Below are 18,892 nucleotides of genomic sequence, written 5' to 3'. Positions count from 1 at the left end.
TCTGGTTGAGAAATACCTTTTGGTTAGATATCTGACTGCTGCTGGCAAAAACACTTTCAAGCATCATTTGTTACCACGGGGGGTAAAGGAATACTGGTCTGACACATTGTGGCACTGCTTATATTTTTACCCTGCACTATCAGTTCAGGATACAGACAGACACGCTGAGATAAGGAGTATGAACACGTTACAATGGAATGAAGAAAGGTGCCAGGGGTCAGCAACCTTTTGTGGCAGAAGAGCCAAAGAAAATGAATTCTTTGAGTAGTTGGTGCACAAACAGCCTTATGATTTACAGGTCCCCGTGTGACCTAAAGATAAACACAATAATAACTGTGGTATTTGTTAAGCACTTACTATGTGCCAGGAACTGTACTAAGCACTGCGATCGATATAAGATCATTGGACATGTAACATTATTACAACATGCAATGCATGGTGCAAGTGATGGCATCACCGTGCCACGCATCTGCATCACAGCAACGGCTGTTGCTCCCAGTGGGGAAGGGAACGGCAAGGAAAAGGGAGGGGAGAGAAAGAGAAGGGAAAGAAGGGAGGGATGAAGGAAAGAGGGAATGGGAAGGGAGGGAAAGGAAAGGAAAGAGGATGACAAGGGAATAGGAAGAGGAAGTAAGAAAGAAAAAGGGGAAGGGAAAGAGGAAGGGAAAGGAAAAGTACGGGAAGGGAAGAGGAAAGAAATGCAGGGATGTCCTTTAGAAAGGACAAGTGGGCACAGTCTTCGGGGGTATTCCGGGGCCTGATTTACACCGCTCTGACTGGGGTATCCTTATCCCAGAATTAGCAGAAACGGTCCTTGTCCACAATGACCTTACAGTCTAGAGAGGAAGACAGACATTACCTTAAGAATTTAGCCAAATAATTCCACCCATGACGCTTCGCTTTTACCCGTGGATGTGATTCCGGCAAACAATCTTTTTTCTTTGTGACTGGAAATAGGGAGGGTGCATGTCAAATTTGTCATCACAGGGAGGGAGTTTCTGCCTCTTGTGTCAGTTGGAAGGAGGGCGTCCCTCACCCGTGTTTGCCACCGTTTCATCCAGCCTTTACCCCCGTCTCCCATCACCATCAAACCCAAAAAGCTGCTGAGTGAGGGAGGCAGGAGGAGGGTGACATTCTCGCTCTGCTCACAGCCCCCTGACTAGGGACTACCTCCTTCCTCCACAACTCCAAAAAGCTGCCATGCAAGGAAGGAAGGAAGCAGGTCAAGGAACACGTTCCCGTAGCTGATCTGTGAGGCTGATTAAGAAGACACCCTCCCCTCACATTAATGCCGGCAGAAGAAGCTGGTTGAGGAAATAGTAGTAATATTATTTATTAAGTGCTCCCTGTGTGCTGAGCACTGAGCACTGTACTAAGGAAGTGGTGTGGTGGGAAGGGAGGGAGATTTGGGAAGACTATCATTTGTCCTTCCCTACTAAAGAGAGGAAAGGGTAGGAAGTGAGAAGACAAGGAGAGAGAGGGAGGAAGTAAATAGGGAGAGAAAGAGTGCGAGGCAGAGAACTGAACTGATGTTTTCTAATAATTAATAATAATTGTGGTATTTTTTAAGCGCTTTCTATGTATCAAGTGCTGGGGTACATACAAGCAAATTGGGTTGGACGCAGTCCCTGTCCCATGTGGGGCTCACAGGCTCAATCCCCATTTTATAGATAATGTAACAGGCACAGAGAATGAAGCGACTTGCTCAAGATCATACAGCAGACAAGAGCTGGGGTTTGGATTAGAACCCATGACCTTTTGATTCCCAGGCCCATGCTCTATCCACTAGGCCATGCTGCTTCTTTTCTTTCTCCTCTCTGTCGCTGCTTAACTCATCTGCCCCCAGATCTGGCCCTATAAGGGCCTGCAATAAGTGTCAGCGCTGAAATCATCCCTGCCTTGGTGCTTTCCTGCCCAGGGCACAGCTTACTCACAGCTGCCATCAGAGCACACAGCACCCAATGCCCGGGATGGGGGTTGCTTGCTTGGCCTCGGCACGTGTTCGGGGGGGGCGGAGGTGGCACATATTTGGAGGTGAACAGTATCCTTCCCTGCCTGGATTGGCCGGACAGTCAGACGCCGCTGCCCGCAGTTGGGTGGGCAGCCAGTGCGGTAGGAACTGGGGGAGGATGAGAGGGTACGAGTGAGCACAAGCTCACTCAGTCCCCCGGTTAGGTTCAGAGCTGCTGTCCTGGCTCTCCCCGCCATTTTCTGTGGGACGGCCCAGGCATCGCTCGTCCAGCTTCCTGCGTGGCGCCTTTCAGTGGAGGCCTATTTTAGAGAGCCACGTTCAACTCCAAGAAGAGCCATAAGGTGCTCCCGACCTCTGCCCTACATCGCATCGTTCACTGCCTTCCTCCTTTGTCTGCTGTTCCTACAATCACTGCCACTTCTACCTCCACTTCAGGCCGAGCCACAGAGGGCTTCTCAGCTCCTCCGGGGCAACCGATTTCTTCACCTCACGACCAAAGCGGTGCCACCGGGCACTGAGGGGCTCCCCTAGGGTTGCTCGGGCACAAGACTTTTGTTTGGAAACTCCACACGGCACTGCAAACCAAGCACAATTACCTTGCGAGACAACAGCAAACCCACAGGCACCACAATGGCGTTAGGCCCCTTCTAACTCCATCTGAGCCTTGGCTGACAAGAAGGGCTTGACAAAGAGAAAGAAGGAATAAGAACATTCAGTCGCTTTCATTTTTTTCCTTCTCCGTCTCCGGGCTGGGGCTATGTCATTTCCCTCACGGAATTCGGTTTTAGTAATCCATTGTCCCCTGATGAATATGACCAGAGTCACTGATAGGGAAACTCTTGGATTTTCTCCCTCACGTGTTCCACTTCCTTGGGCAAGGGCTCGGTGCAGGTTGTTGCTCTGAAAGGATCTTTCTCCAGCGAGGGTTAACCACCCTGGAAAATTACATTCCCTCTCAGATCCTTCTCTCAAATGGATCTGTGTGCTGCCTGGACGCAGCCCATGGAACAACTACAATTTCGAACGGTGTTTTCCTGTGCTTTGACTGCCACTGGTCTGACATCCTGCTATGAGATGTTTGCCCAATTCTGGAAGAAAAATAACTCCTCAACAACTATAGGACAAATATAGCTGAGCAACTTGCAGGGTAGTGAATCCTTGGCCAACTAGTACCTAGGGAACACAATTAGCCGCAAATTGCAGAATCTCTTCATTCTGCCAAGGCGAAATAAACAGGGCCGGGGAGACAAGCTGCCTGTATTCCAATCGTCGCTCTGGGCCAGGATGGTGCTCACAGTCTTTATTCCTGAAACAATATGAAAACACCAGGATTTTTTCCCCAGGTTCGCCTGCCTGCCCAGCTGAAGCTGTCTCCTGCTTTCCTCACTGCAGCCTACAAGAGTTCTTCCGATTGACCGGCATTTCTGTAGCCTGTTGGAACTTCACGCTCCCCTTTTCCCTAGGTCTTGCTCTTGCCAAGGGCACTGGAGGGTCAGTAACGATGAGAACGCTCCTCCCTTACCTCCATGATGGGGTTGGAAGCCAAGACCTTCTCCTCAACGTTGGCCTCACTGGCCGAACCGCTCACGGTCGCGAAGTATCTCATGGCGTATTTCGCCGAGACGGTTTTTCCCGCTCCCGACTCGCCGCTCACAATGATGGATTGATTCCGTTCGTCTCTGGAAGACAAACGGCATTAATTACCAGCTGTTTCCCAGCCCGCCCGGAGTCTGGATTGTTTTCTGCCCGTTCCATTTGGAAATGACTCACTTCCCCCGTCGGCAAGCCCGCGTGCACTCCCGGTTGGACGGGGCCCAATAATCAGATCAGCGGATATCTTAACAGAAGCGCCCTTTAAGAGAAGGACCCAAGAGGGGTTTTATGTTCACCAAGTATCACATCCATGATGGACCCAAATGGGCACTGGCTGTGCCCGATGCTTTTCAAATGGATACAGACTAACATCTTTCACTGGCATGAGCACTGATGGATTTGCTGAATGTAAACTTTGGGCAAGGCACTGAACTACTTCAAAAGAGTACACTTCAAAAGAAAAACACAAAGTCCCTGACACTGAAGAACTTATGACTTAAGCAACTGGTTGCCACTAATCCAAAACTAATTCCCTCCACAAGACATTTATTTTCCTTGACAATGTTACCAGAAAAGGAATGATACTTCTAGGGTACTTGAATCCCAGCACCCTCTATCAATCAATCGATGGCATTTATTGAGCACTTACTGTGTTGCAGAGCACTGTACTAGGCGCTTGGCACTGCTGGGTAGGGACTGTCTCTATATGTTGCCAACTTGTACTTCCCAAGCGCTTAGTACAGTGCTCTGCACACAGTAAGCGCTCAATAAATATGATTGAATGAATGAATGAATAATACAATAGAGTTGGTAGACACGTCCCTGCCGGCTCTAGACTTTACGCTCATTGTGTGCAGGGAATGTGTCTGTTATATTGTACTCTCCCAAGCGCTTAATACAGTGTTGTAAGTACAACAGCAGTGTGGCTTAGTTTCTAGAGATGGGCTTGGGAGTCAGAGGTCGTGGGTTCTAATCCCGGCTCCGCCACCTATCAGCTGTGTCAACTTCTCTGTGCCTCAGTTACCTCATCTGTAAAATGGGAATTAAGACTGTGAGCCCCATGTGGGATAACCCGATTACCTTGTATCTACCCCAGCGCTTAGAACTGTACCTGGTACATAGTAGGTGCTTAACAGATACCATCATCGTCATATTCTGCACCCAGTAAGCGCTCAATAAATATGACCGACTGCCTGCCCACGAGGAGCCTACAGTCTAGAAAGAGCTCACTGCCTAAGTCCCTTATAAATATATTACATCCCAAAGAAGAAAACAGCTCTTATACTGGCTGGATTACTTGAAACGATTAACACTGGTTTAGTCAGTGCACATACGGCAACACTCAATTAAGAATAATGATGGCATTTTTATTAAGCGCTTACTATGTGCAAAGCACTGTTCTAAGCGCTGGGGAGGTTACAAGGAGATCAGGTTGTCCCACTGGGGGGCTCACAGTCTGAATCCCCATTTTACAGATGAGGGAACTGAGGCCCAGAGAAGTGAAGTGACTTGCCCAAAGTCACACAGCTGACAGTTGGCAGAGCTAGGATTCAAACCCATGACCCCTGACTCCAAAGCCCGGGCTCTTTCCACTGAACCACGCTGCTTCTCCTTAATAAATTAGGATTAGTCACCTTAGTCACTTAGTCACCTTATTCAATTAGTCACCTTAGTCACTTAGTCACCTTAGTCAATTATTCACCTTAATGGAGAACCATGGCCAATCCCCATTCCTGGACCGTCTTGCTATCGTACCAGTGCCCGGGCTTTTCTTCCTCTCCTCCCGCCTGCCTGAGATCATCAATATCACAAACGTCATCATCGTAACAATAACAACAATTGCGGCATTTGTTGAGCACTTTATGCCAAGAACTGTATTAAGTGCTGGAATAGCTACCAGACAATCAGGTTGGACGCAATCCCCATCCCACAGGGAGCATTTAGGCTAAGAAGGAGGGAGAACAGGTACTAAATGGCCATTTTACAGATGAGCTACTGGGGCACAGAGAGGTCAAGTGACTCGCTGAAGGCCAGCAGCAGGCAAGAGACAGGCAGAGCTAGGACTAAGAGCTTTGACTCCCAAGCCTGACCTCTTTTCGATAGGCCTCGTGGCAACACGGGTGGAAACAGCCATCTTACTCCTTCAATTCATGTGGCTCAAGGGGATTTCCACACCACCCAGGAGTTACTGCCAATAGCAGGAATCCTCTTCATGAGGACAGAGACTGAATCTTTTTTTTTATGATGCATAACTTATCGTAGCCCCAGAAAATAGTACACTGTAACGGTTTGCAAACAAATAGACACCCAGTAAAAAACTTTGGATCAGGAGGAAGATAATTTGTTCATTCATTCATTCAATCGTATTTATTGAGCGCCTACTGTGTGCAGAGCACTGTACTAAGCGCTTGGGAAGTACAAGTCGGCAACATATAGAGACGGTCTCTCCCAACAACGGGCTCACAGTCTAACACAAACGCCCTGTAAGGTGAGTTAGGGAATGTACTGCTTTTGGCATTTTACCGAAAAGAGAGACTCAGAAAGGGGTGACTTGTCCAAAGTTCACATAGCTGAGCGTAATAAAATCCCAGGCTCCCATTTCTCAACCCACCACTCTTTTCCCCAGGGCAACGAAGCCCCTTTAAGAAATATTTCAAACCTAATAAGCAAACTGCTGACAAAAGAGAGTTGGGTCTTCATAGTCCCATCTAACTGCACTTCTCCAGAGAAGAGTTGCCAGATTCAGAATTAGTTCCAAATGAGTCACTAAGTTGTTGTTTTTTTCAGCTGTGCTTTGTATACGAAGAAACCACTGATGGTGGGTGAACTTCACATGAGTGTATGTGAGGATGAAAGGGCCAATGTGGGACCCACAGCCCCAGTCCTACTGTGCACACAAAAAGGTTGTGTTGTCTTCTAGACTGTGAGCCCACTGTTGGGTAGGGACCGTCTCTATGTGTTGCCAACTTGTGCTTCCCAAGTACTTGGGAAGCACAGTGCTCTGCACACAGTAAGCGCTCAATAAATACGATTGATTGATTGATTGATTGTGTTATTGTGTTTGATGCTTGCAGTGCCTGACACCTCCTTGTCTTCTTGTTCTTTACGTAGCTTTTGCAAGAAAAGAGCCACTGCTTCCTGAAGAGCAGTATGTTAGCTTCAGCAACTGACTCCCTGTTTTCAGTTGGGATGCAGCACGGTCTGAGCCTCTGGTTTTCCTCTATAGTAATAATAATGGCATTTGTTAAGCGCTTACTATGTGCAAAGCACTGTTCTAAGCGCTGGGGGGGATACAAGGTGATCAGGTTGTCCCGCGTGGGGCTCAAAGTCATCATCCCCATTTTACAGATGAGGTAACTGAGGCTCCGAGAAGTTAAGTGACTTTCACAAGGTCACGCAGCAGACATGTGGCGGAGCCGGGATTCGAACCCACGACCTCTGACTCCAAAGCCCGTGCTCTTTCCACTGAGCCACGCTGCTTCTCTATGCAAGCACACGTTCACTTTCTCTCCGACAGATAGACCTGCACCTTTCTAGATTGTGAGCCCGCTGTTGGGTAGGGACCGTCTCTATACGTTGCCAACTTGTACTTCCCAAGCGCTTAGTACAGTGCTCTGCACATAGTAAGCGTTCAATAAATACGACTGATTGATTGATTGATTTACCACTCACTGTGTGACCACAAAACCAGTCAGATATGCAGAATTAAGACTTCTCTCTTCCTCACTGATTAGCTACGGTGGTGAACTATTTCAAAGGGCTTCATTCATTCATTCAGTCAGTCAGTCATATTTATTGAGCGCTTACAGTGTGCACATTACAGTACTAAGCACTTGGGAAAGTACAATAAACGGACACATTTCCAGCCCACACCGAGCTTACAACCTAGAGGGGGGCCATGCAGTCTTCTCTATGGCCTTGGGCTAGTCACTGCATCCCTCTGTGCCTCAGTTACCTCATCTGTAAAATGGAGACCAAGCATGTGAGCCTCATTTAGAGCTGTTTTCTAGACTGTGAGCCCATTGTTGGGTAGGGACTGTCTTTATATGTTGGCAACTCGTACTTCCCAAGCACTTAGTACAGTGCTCTGCACACAGTAAGCACTCAATAAATACGACTGAATGAATTTAGAGCTATTCCGCCCTGAGCACGGCTGGGCCTCAGAGTGCCTCCCTATACATCGGGGCCCACGGTTTTCCTGAGTGATCATGTGAAGGGACAATTTCCACTCTTCAGCGCTCAACAGACATGTGCTACTAATGATGCTCATTAAAAATGACAGCGGCTTCCAAAACCATTCCTGTGCATCCTGTCTTTGGAAATTGAGTGTAATCGGCTTATCCCCAGAACCGGAGAGAGCATCTGAAAGTAGAAAACAACCTATTTTTAGCGTCTGCTAAATTGCCTTTCACAGGCAATCTTGCTCACATTTACAAGTCTTATCCCATGTGAAATTGAAGGAGGCATCTCTTCACACTTGGCTGTTTTATACACCACCTAGTTAGTACAGCTGCCCTTTGTTTTTGAAAATGATACCACGGAGGGTGAGAGCGTTATCCATGAGAAAAGAGAGATCCTACCATCGGCTGGACCCCCACTGGAATTTTTGTTTCTAGTACAGTGCTCTGCACACAGTAAGCACTCAATAAATACGATTGATTGATTGATTAATAGTGGGGAAGATTCTCTCTCTTTTTCCCATCTTTCTCCCTCCCCCCAACTCCCACATAACCAGTAACTGGCACTGTGAGGTTGCTTATCGGGGGTAAGGCCGTGGAAATTAAAATACCTCCGTGAGTTCTCTGCGGGAGGAGAAACTGTTGTTCCCTCACCCACTTTTGACACTGTTGTTAAGTGTGGCACTCAAATCTTCCATCAAACCCATTACTCTCTAAAAAGATGTAGCTGAACTCACCAATACAAGGTCGAAATTGGCCTGCGGACACCAAGAGCTGAATAAATACAACTGATTGATTGGGTGGGAAATAGACAGGGTAGCAAAAACAGATACCAAGGCCCAAGTTCCAAGAGTTTGCCCTTCATATTTTAAATAGATTTCTCCCTTAGCTTGCTTGGGATCGATACAGCTAAATTGCTTCGCATCTTCTTCAAAGCATCCGGAAGGGCCTTGGCAAGTTACATTACTAGACGAGCTGATGGAGTTTATTTTCGAAGCAACGTTTGTGTTTGGGAAGGCAATGGCAATGTTAGGAAACAAGGCCAGTCGTATACGGCGAGCAGCTCCACACATCTCCCTCCCTTTGGCTGAGCTCAGTCTGAGGAGACTTGTTTCTAAGATGACTGACTGATTGTGTGGGGTTATTCGGTATCCCACGAGGAGCTCCTTTTTCGCCAGTCCCCCTCTGCGGAAATACAAACTTCCGCACCTCCTCTTGGGGAAAGGAGAAAATCATCGATTAATTTCAATGCCAAACCGAAGGGGCTTGAGAGAGCATTACCCCAATCTCAGAAGAACGCTGATTATTCATGCCAGCCTGGCAATTAGAAGCAGTGTGGCTCAGTGGAAAGAGCACGGGCTTGGGAGTCGGAGGTCGTGGGTTCTAATCCCGGCTCCACCACTTGTCAGCTGTGTGACTTTGAGAAAGTCACTTAACTTCTCTGTGCCTCAGTTCCCTCATCTGTAAAATGGGGATTAAGGCTGTGAGTCCCACGTGGGACAACTTGATAACCTTGTATCTATCCCAGCGCTTAGAACAGTGCTCGGCACACAGTAAGCGCTTAACAAATACCATCATTATTATTATTATGAGCTCCCCAATTGATCCCAGTAAGATGCTACTGCACTTGTCCCCCTGGTTGATTATTTCCAACCCACTGCTGAGCAGAACTTCTCAGTCAGGTAACTCTGACAACAGCATGCTCCAGCTCAGCACTTCCTTACCGGGATGACATGGGCACGTTGGTGTTACCCGGGAAGTTTCTAGCTGAGTCCTGGAATTATGCTTTGTTGCCGTCTTTCATTTCCCTGGAATGCCCACATGTTCTCCCAAGGACAGATATACACCCAACCATGAGCAGTGAAATCAAAAGCAGTAAGTCCCAGAACCTGTGTGCTTCTGGAAGGAAAAGATCGGGGAACACTATTTTTGACTAGAAGTTCTTGGCAAGATGAAAATGTTAGGTATAACAGAATAGAAAGACTGAATGAAGCCCATACGTAATTTAAATTAAATTGGTCTGAAAGAAATTAAATCAGTCTGACTGGTATGCTGTTCGGTAGCCATGACGATGATCATCTCATATCTTGTTCTACTTTAGGTGGTTTCAAATGGGATTTTCTTATTACTTGAACAAGTATCGTCCAGCAAATGACGCTAAACTAGCCAGCCGGAATGCTCAGAACATCATTTATACCTCTTATAAATCGTTTCCCGAGAATAAAGACCGGAGCAAAAATGAGGGCATCAGACAAAGAAGCGACCCACATACGCTAACTTGTTTGGACAACTGATCACAGTACTCTGAACACACACCAGGAGTCCTTGTCAATAATGGCTGCAAATTATGATAAGTTGCGCTGTGAAGAGACATGCAGGTGAGCCAACAAAAGGAAAGTGAATTCTCCACACATCAAGGTTGAGGTCATTACTGATAGACACAAGGAAGTCTATTACAGAGCTCTCAGATCAACAACGCTGGAAACGTTCTCTAGTTTGAGTTGAGGGGCAAGATCCCTTCTTTAAGCGGGTAGATAATATAAATAGATAATACAAAGTCCATCAGATTGCATTAAATGCTATCCTGGGTCAGACAAAGTAATCTGCCTGATAGTTACTCCAAAAGATCTGGGGGAATGAGGTGATGATTGTCCTCAGCATCCACCTTCACAGACATCTCAAAGACGTACCCTCTGGCAGTCCTAACTTTTCTCCTAATAACCAATTTAGTCCAAGAATTTGTCCAATCCACTCTTCAAATGATGACTATGAAAAATATGCAAATAAAGAGACTCCTAAAGCCTTGAATGAATCAATAAAATGATTCTTACTTGACAACAGTTTGATTTCTTTTAGGTCCACCCTCAGTTGCTTTCAGGCCCCAGACCTATGAGCCTGCACTAATTTACGTGACTGCCTTCATCCCTTTAACCATTTACAAGGGATTTATTACAGGTCCATCTTCAGCATCTTAATCTTGCTATTCCCTCATCCCCAAGCTGGAAGGGGCCAGTCCATTATTAAGGACTTCACGTCACTTCTGATCACATAATAATATAATAACAATAATAAATGGGGTTATTTGTTAAGCGTTTACTATGTGCCAAGCATCGTTCTAAGCACCGGGATAGATACAAGGTAACAAGGTTGGATACGGTCCCTTGTCCTACACGGGGCTCACTGTCTTAATCCCCATTTAGCAGATGAGGTAACTGAGGCACAGAGAAGTGAAGTGACTTGCCCAAGGTCACACAGCAAACAGGTGGCAGAGCTGGGATTAGAAACCACATCCTCTGACTCCAAGGCCTAAAGGGTGTCCAGGGAAACCAGAGGCAGTGTCTAAGGACTTCTTGACGAAGCATAATGGGCTAGTTGGGCCAGCAGAGTCTGAAAGCCAACTATATTTTAGGTTCTGACTTAATCCTTTGCCCTAGAGGCTCAGCCAAACCCCAAGCGATACTTAATTTGCTATACTTAACTCGGACTTTTGAAGCTGACAAGAGGGCAGGGGGGATATACGGCTCATGAGCCCTAGGTTGCCAACCACTGCATTCAAACATTCCTAAAAAGCGATACTAAACGAGAAGACGAGATAAAATTGGGCAGGGGAGCAAAATTTGAAATGGTGATTTTTGCTCCGAAGGCTAATAAAAAAAAAAAAAACACACCCCAATGACAAATTCCTCGTCCACCAACCTGGCCATCTGTTTGTAAGCCTCTTCTGCCACGGCAAAAATGTGGGGATCCATATCTCCCATATTCTGACCACTGTAAGCATTAATGATATCTTCGCCATAGATGGGGAGCTGTTCATAGGGGTTTATAGCTACTAAGACAATACCTAAAAAGGAAATGACACAATGCATTAGTCAACGTGTGCTACGAAAGCAGCAAGCACAGGCATGAGAAACATTCATCAAATGAAAGGTAACGGCTCTAAATAAATAATACCGTGTTTTAACTGAGGCTGGTTTGAGCTCCATTCAACCATTAACACCTAGGCCGTATCTGATTTCTCCAGGACACTTCGATCGACCTTGGTGGTTAACTGAAGCGTCGAACCCGTAGAAACCTTTTACTGCCTCCGAGCACAAAAACGTAAGTCAATTCACCACTGTGTGGACGGAGGCAGTTAAATTTCAAACGGCATCAGGCCTTATGAGCTACACAACCAGAAGCAAAGGGGAGTTTGGCGTGATCTACCTCCAACTCACTTTATCCGTTACCACAGTTCTGCCCTTTGGCTTCTTCCCTCCCTCTTCCCCAGTCCAAATCTCCTCCCTGAAACCCCAAACACACAGCCCTTTTGGGGTGCACTGAGTTTATGCAGGTCTGGTCCAAGTGGACAAAGAAGAGGGTAGGGAGTTTAATGCTAAGGCTCACTCTAGGATGGAACACATTGTCTCTTTATTCCCAGGATCTACAAGGGCTGACGCTCTCATGTTGGAGAGTGAAGGGACAGCTTAAGGAGGATGAGATTTGTCCTGGCTTTAACTTCCAATAATAATGATAATAACAATAACGAGAAGCAGCGAGGCTCAGTGGAAAGAGCACGGGCTTGGGAGTCAGAGGTCATGGGTTCTAATCCCGGCTCCGCCACTTGTCAGCTGTGTGACACTGGGCAAGTCACTTCACTTCTCTGGGCCTCAGTTACCTCAACTGCAAAATGGGGATTAAGACTGTGAGCCCAATGTGGGACAACCTGATTACCTTGTATCTCCCCCAGCGCTTAGAACAGTGCTTGGTACATAGTAAGCGCTTAACAAATGTCATTATCATTTATTTAGTATTATTATTATAATGATAATAGTATTTATTAAGCGATTACTAGGTGCCAGGCACTGTACTAAGTGCTGGGGTGGATGCAAGCAAATCGGGTTGGACACAGTCCCCTTCCAACATGGGGCTCAGAGTCTCAATCCTCATTTAAGAGATCAATCAATCAATCAATCGTATTTATTGAGCACTTACTGTGTGCAGAGCACTGTACTAAGTGCTTGGGAAGTACAAGTTGGCAACATATAGAGACAGTCCCTACCCAACAGTGGGCTCACAGTCTAAAAGTCTAAAAGAGATGAGGAAACTGAGGCACAGAGAAGTGACTTGCCCAAGGTCACGCAGCAGACAAGTGGCAGAGCCGGGATTAGAACCCATACAATTGAATGAATGACCTTCTAACTCCCAGGTTCATGGTTTATCCACTACACCATGTTGCTTCGAGAGAAGCAAGAAAAGCAATGAACTGGGAGCTTGCTTTCTCCATTTTACACTCCCTGCCTTATGAATGACCACTTAAAAGAGAGGAGAAGCACAGTTTTGGATAATTCATCATCGTAAACAAAGAGGTGAACTGCACTGGTTTTAAGTGTTAGTGGAGGCAACTTGACCTCGACCACAAAGCGGGGAAGGGGGAAACATGGGTCCTGTGTGACCCCAGTAGGGGTATAGAATATAAGACGGGCAGGCCAGATTGTAAAGAAGGGGCCCGATGAAAAGCCAGGAATGCAGACAAGATATAACGGGAGGTTGGATGCAAGATGAAAGGCCAGGCATACCAAATGGGCAGAAAAACAGCTGTCACGGAACAGATATCATTTACCCAAAGAAGAGAAGTTGCCGAGTGAGGAGGTGTGGAAGAAAGAATGCCCTCGAGCGTCTAGTTGAGAGCGGTTGGGCAGCAGGGGTCTTGCAAAGACGACAAAGAAAAACAAGGTGGGGGCTACCAAACCCCTTTTAGGCTATAAATAGCTGAACCGTCTAACCTGTGTTGTCGTCTACCCTGTTACTGGACAGGTTGAAGGGGTCCCTTCAGAGAGCACCCCAAGTAAAAGGGTGGGGAGATGTCACATCAAGTCCGTTGTCTAGGCTGGCTGGTGGAGCAGTTCCCTTTGGCGTGCTCCCAAAATAAGGGGGTGGGAAGGAAACGTAGCAGTAAAGCTTATTCTTGGGCCAACCATGGGGCTCTCGGCCCCAGGGGAATAGGTTTTCCCATAAAAATTTACAGAAACAACAGATGAATAAAGGCCTAATGAATGAAAGGCTGTTCCAGCATTTTCTGATGCAGAAAACAATGGACATTCCCACAGTCAAACTAATTGCATCATGGAGAGACAAGGTGGGTGAAAATATTATGAATGGTACACAATATTCTTGGAAGAGCTTAAAAAGGAAAGTCAAACAGCTTTACGATGGAGGCCTGAAAAGGCAGTTCACTTCAATGAATTGAGTCGCTCCACTGGAGTTTACATCATCCAAATCTTAAAGATAAACCAAAGCCACTGCTCTCCATATATAATATATTAAAGAGCACCATCCTGCTCTAATGCTGTAAGGTTTTATAGGCATATGGTGCAAGATTATTTCACTCATCTCTATGGCCGCGCAATTCGTTCATCGGCCACGTATTGACACCCGTCTACTTGTTTTGTTTTGTTGTCTGCCTCCCCCTTCTAGACTGTGAGCCCGTTGTTGGATAGGGACCATCTCTACACGTTGCCAATTTGTACATCCCAGGCGCTTAGTACAGTGCTCTGCACACAGTAAGCGCTCAATACGATTGAATGAACGAATGAAAGTTTTCACATGAATGACTCACGTATGTAAAGCGAGTCGGAAGTCACTTTGAAGAAACAAAGCACTGGTAAAACTGCAGCGCCAGTTACTGCCTCTACTTTCTCCTTTCTTGGCAACCGAAAACATGAAGAGATGACGAAAAACCTGCCCTTAGAGTCACAGAGGCGGCTTTACTGGTAGGAATAACAAGGTTTTCTCAGCGCAGAGGATATTGTGAGGATTCCTGTGATAAAGGTTCCACATTCCAAGCTTGGGACACCAACATAACTCTGAAATGCAGAAGCCAAACAAACCCACCTATTCCTGGAAAGGTGGGAGCTACGGGGATAAAATATCCTTCACCTCTTACAAACCATGTAAGGTTCAGGCTTTTAAATTACGTTGTGTTTTTGTGATCTCCCTTCCAATAGATGGATCCCACTGGCACATAATTAGTGGGTAAGCAAGAAGCTCTTCAGCTCTGCCCATTCCTAAAACTAGCTTCTTCTCACATTCCCAGCTTCACACATCTTCAGCTCCACACAAGTCCTCCCGTTTGGCCAAAGGTTCCTTATTTTTCATTATCCACTTAACTCACTAACCTTCATTCTAGAGCTACTATGCTAAATTCTCAATACAATTTCTCGAAGAGGATGAGGAGCATAACCAAGCCAAGTAAGGGGAGCAGAAGGGTGGGGCTGAGGGGGGTAAAGGAGGGTGGGAATGTCCAGGCTGTACAAGAGGAGGTGAATTCCAAGCGGAGGGGGGCTAGCACAGCAGAGGGTTGATCCTGGAAAGATGAGAGAAGCTGGGGTTACAGTAACAGGGATTTTGCTCAAAGGGAAAATATTCAGCCCTGTGCTTTTCTCGATCACTGTCCACTAAAACTTACTGAGTAAAGAATGGCACTGTTTAGGCACTGAAGCCCAAAATTTAAGTTTCAAAAATCCGCTCCACTGTATCTTTCTGGAGAGGTTTTCCCCACAATTAAGAGAATCAATCAATCAATCGTATTTATTGAGCGCTTACTGTGTGCAGAGCACTGTACTAAGCACTTGGGAAGTACAAGTTGGCAATATATAGAGACAGTCCCTACCCAACAGTGGGCTCACAGTCTAGAAGGGGCTCACAGTCTAGAAGGGAACCACAGTGCTGGATATTTATCTTGGACTCCTATGAAAAATAATTCGATCCATCAATCAATCATATGTATTAAGGGCTTATAATAATAATAATAATAATGTTGGCATTTGTTAAGCGCTTACTATGTGCAAAGCACTGTTCTAAGCGCTTGGGTGGGATACAAAGTGATCAGGTTGCCCCACGTGGGGCTCACAGTCTTAAGCCCCATTTTACAGATGAGGTAACTGAGACTCAGAGAAGTTAAGTGACTTGCCCAAGGTCACACAGCAGACATGTGGCGGAGCTGGGATTCGAACCCATGACCTCTGACTCCAAAGCCCGGGCTCTTTCCACTGAGCCACGCTGCTTATCATCATCAATCGCATTTATTGAGCGCTTACTGTGTGCAGAGCACTGTACTAAGAGCTTGGGAAAGTACAGACTTGGTAGGCATGTTCTCTGCCCACAAGGAGCTTCCAATCTAGAGGAATTCATAATTCTCTCAGCACTAAATATTTCCCTATTGAATACGAGGAGTTACTTAAATGCAAGAGAAAATCTATTCACCATTATGTGAAACATAACTATTGAACACTGTAGGGTTCAGAGCCCCAGATTAGCAAAGTCATCACAGAGCAAGAGCTAGGGAGTCAAAGAACCTGGGTTCTAATCCTGGCTCTGCCACTTGACTGCTGTTTGACTTTGGGCAAAACACTTAACTTCTCTGTGCCTCATTTACCTCATCTTTAAAATGGGGATTAAAACTGTAAGCCCCAGGAGGAACGGGGACTGTATCCAACCCAATTTCCTTGCATCCACCCCAGCGCTTAGAACAGTGCCTGGCACATAATGAGCGCTTATCAAATGCTATTATTATTGTAATAGTAATAATTGCAAATGAAGGTAGAATGAGCAAAATTGAGAGGGAATGGCCAGGTGTGTAGCCTGCACATCAGGGTTGAGATGCGGGTGCTTTGATCATTCATTCATTCATTCTATCGTATTTATTGAGCGCTTATTGTGTGCGGAGCACTGTACTAAGCGCTTGGGAAGGACAATTCAACAACAAAGAGAGACCCTCCCTGCCCACAGCAGGCTCACAGTCTAGAAGGGGAGAGACACACAGCAAAACATGTAACAGGCATCATTCATTCATTCAGTCGTATTTATTGAGCGCTTACTGTGTGCGGAGCACTGGACTAAGCGCTTGGGAAGGACAATTCAGCAACAAAGAGAGACCCTCCCTGCCCACAGCGGGCTCACAGTCTAGAAGGGGGGAGAAAGACAGCAAAACATGTAACAGGCATCATTCATTACCTTGTAACCTCCCCAGCGCTTAGCTTAGAACAGTGCTTTGAACATAGTAAGCGCTTAACAAATACCATCATTATTATTCTTATTTAAAAAAACAAAATGGGCCACCAACATCCAATCAGGACACACAGTGGGTGGGTGGCCAGGGAATGGGTTTTCCTTGCCAAATCTGAAGAGAGAAATGGACCACTTGAAGTTCTGGGGTCTTAATGCCCAGTAGGAAAAGGACTTAGCAGGTAAAGGACTGTGCGGCATACAGCAAATGAGGCCTTCCATAGTAAGTTTATGGGCTTTAGGATTGCGATTCATTTTAGGGACGTGGGACATGGCATGAAGCAAATTGCCGACTCCATAAAGCATTCCTGTTGATGCTGCATCTGTTTCCAGATCTGTTCATTAACATTTTCTAACCTCCACCCCTCCGCACTCCAACTCCCCCAAAAAACAGGATTGCTTACCCTGGTCAGCTGGAAAAAATATTCTGAGCTTGGCTTGCAGCTGTTAAGATTTCCTACTTTGAGTGTAAGAATGATTAATGATAATAAGAATTTACTACAGGCCAAGCGCTGTACTAGATTTTGGGGTAGATTCCATGAAGTCAGATCTGATTCTCCCTTCCCCACCACCCCGGGCCGGCCCCAGCTCCCCTCTGCTCCACTCCGGAGACCCCCATCCAATCCTGCTTTCCACCACCTGCAGCCTGAGGCCTCATATACTCCCTGGAAAGCGAGTTTTATTTATTTATTACTCTATTTATTTTTTTATTTATTTTACTTGTACATATCTATTCTATTTATTTTATTTTGTTAGTACGTTTGGTTTTGTTCTCTGTCTCCCCCTTTTAGACTGTGAGCCCACTGCTGGGTAGGGACTGTCTCTATATGTTGCCAACTTGTACTTCCCAAGCGCTTAGTACAGTGCTCTGCACACAGTAAGCGCTCAATAAATACGATTGATGATGATGATGATGAGTGGCTGTAGTAGCAATTGCTCTGAACTCAATCCTGAGAAAAAATGCTGTTTCTCTAGCCATAGCTTCCTACTGACCTCCGTTTTTATTTTATGCACTGCATATTTGTCCTTGTCCCTTAGGCTGTTTTTAGTGTTTCATTACCCCCAAAGTGTCTGCTTCCAGGCCTCCCCAAGCCTCAGGGTCCATGTCTAATTTCCACTCTTTCCCAGAGCTTGGTACAGGGCTCCCCACATAGTAATAATGAGGGTATTTGTTAAGGGCTTACTATGTGCCAACCCTGTTCATTCATTCATTCATTCAATCATATTTATTGAGCACTTACTGTGTGCACAGCACTGTACTAAGCACTTGGGAAGTACAAGTTGGCAACACATAGAGACGGTCCCTACCCAACAACGGGCTCACAGTCTAGAAGGGGGACACAGACAACAAAACATATAGAAAGGTGTCAAAATCCTATTCTAAGCACCAGGGTAGATTCAAGACTTAGTACAGTGCTCTGCACACAGTAAGCGCTCAACAAATATGACTGAATGAATGAATACAAGGTAATCGGGTTGTCCCACGCGGGGCTCAAAGTCTTAATCCCCATTTTACAGATGAGGTGACCGAGGCCCAGAGAATCAATCAGTCAATCGTATTTATTGAGCGCTTACTGTGTGCAGAGCACTGTACTAAGCGCTTGGGAAGTCCAAGTTGGCAACATATAGAGACGGTCCCTACCCAACAGTGGGCTCATGGTCTAGAAGGGGGAGACAGAGAACCAAACCAAACATATTAACAAAAGAAAATAAATAGAATAGATATGTACAAGTAAATTAAATAAATAGAGTAATAAATACGTACAAACATATATACATATATACAGGTGCTGTGGGGAAGGGAAGGAGGTAAGATCGGGGGGAATGGAGAGAAGTGAAGTGACTTGCCCAAAGTCACACAGCTGACAACTGGCAGAGCCGGAATTAGAACCCATGACCTCTGAATCCCAAGCCCGGGCTCTTTCCACTAAGCCCCGCATTACTACCAGTAATAATAATAATAATATGGTATTTGTTAAGCGCTTACTATGTGCCGAGCGCTGCGATAGGTAGAAGGTTATCGGGTTGTCCCTCGCGGGGCTCACAGTCTTATTACTACTACATAGTCTCTTTCCCACATGGGGCTCACACTCTAAGGGGAAGGGAG

At 46.0% G+C, this 18,892-nt stretch overlaps 1 protein-coding gene across 4 annotated transcripts in view; it reads right to left on the bottom strand.

Moving 5' to 3' along the window:
• The window catches only part of MYO5A (myosin VA), a 223,741-nt gene that overhangs the window by 107,507 nt on the left and 97,342 nt on the right, over window positions 1-18,892 (bottom strand). For all 4 annotated transcript variants that reach the window (XM_038750542.1, XM_038750543.1, XM_038750544.1 and 1 more), the window contains exons 4-5: window positions 11,440-11,584; window positions 3,495-3,651 (exon numbers count right to left, since the gene is read on the bottom strand). In XM_038750542.1, the coding sequence (XP_038606470.1) occupies window positions 3,495-3,651; window positions 11,440-11,584 (302 nt within the window). The remainder of the gene's footprint in view (window positions 1-3,494; window positions 3,652-11,439; window positions 11,585-18,892) is intronic.

The sequence above is a fragment of the Tachyglossus aculeatus genome, chromosome 8, assembly GCF_015852505.1.
Source record: "Tachyglossus aculeatus isolate mTacAcu1 chromosome 8, mTacAcu1.pri, whole genome shotgun sequence".
NCBI classification, from domain to species: domain Eukaryota; kingdom Metazoa; phylum Chordata; class Mammalia; order Monotremata; family Tachyglossidae; genus Tachyglossus; species Tachyglossus aculeatus.
The sequence above is the reverse complement of the archived record's forward strand: the minus strand, read 5'-3'. Positions and strand labels throughout refer to the sequence as shown.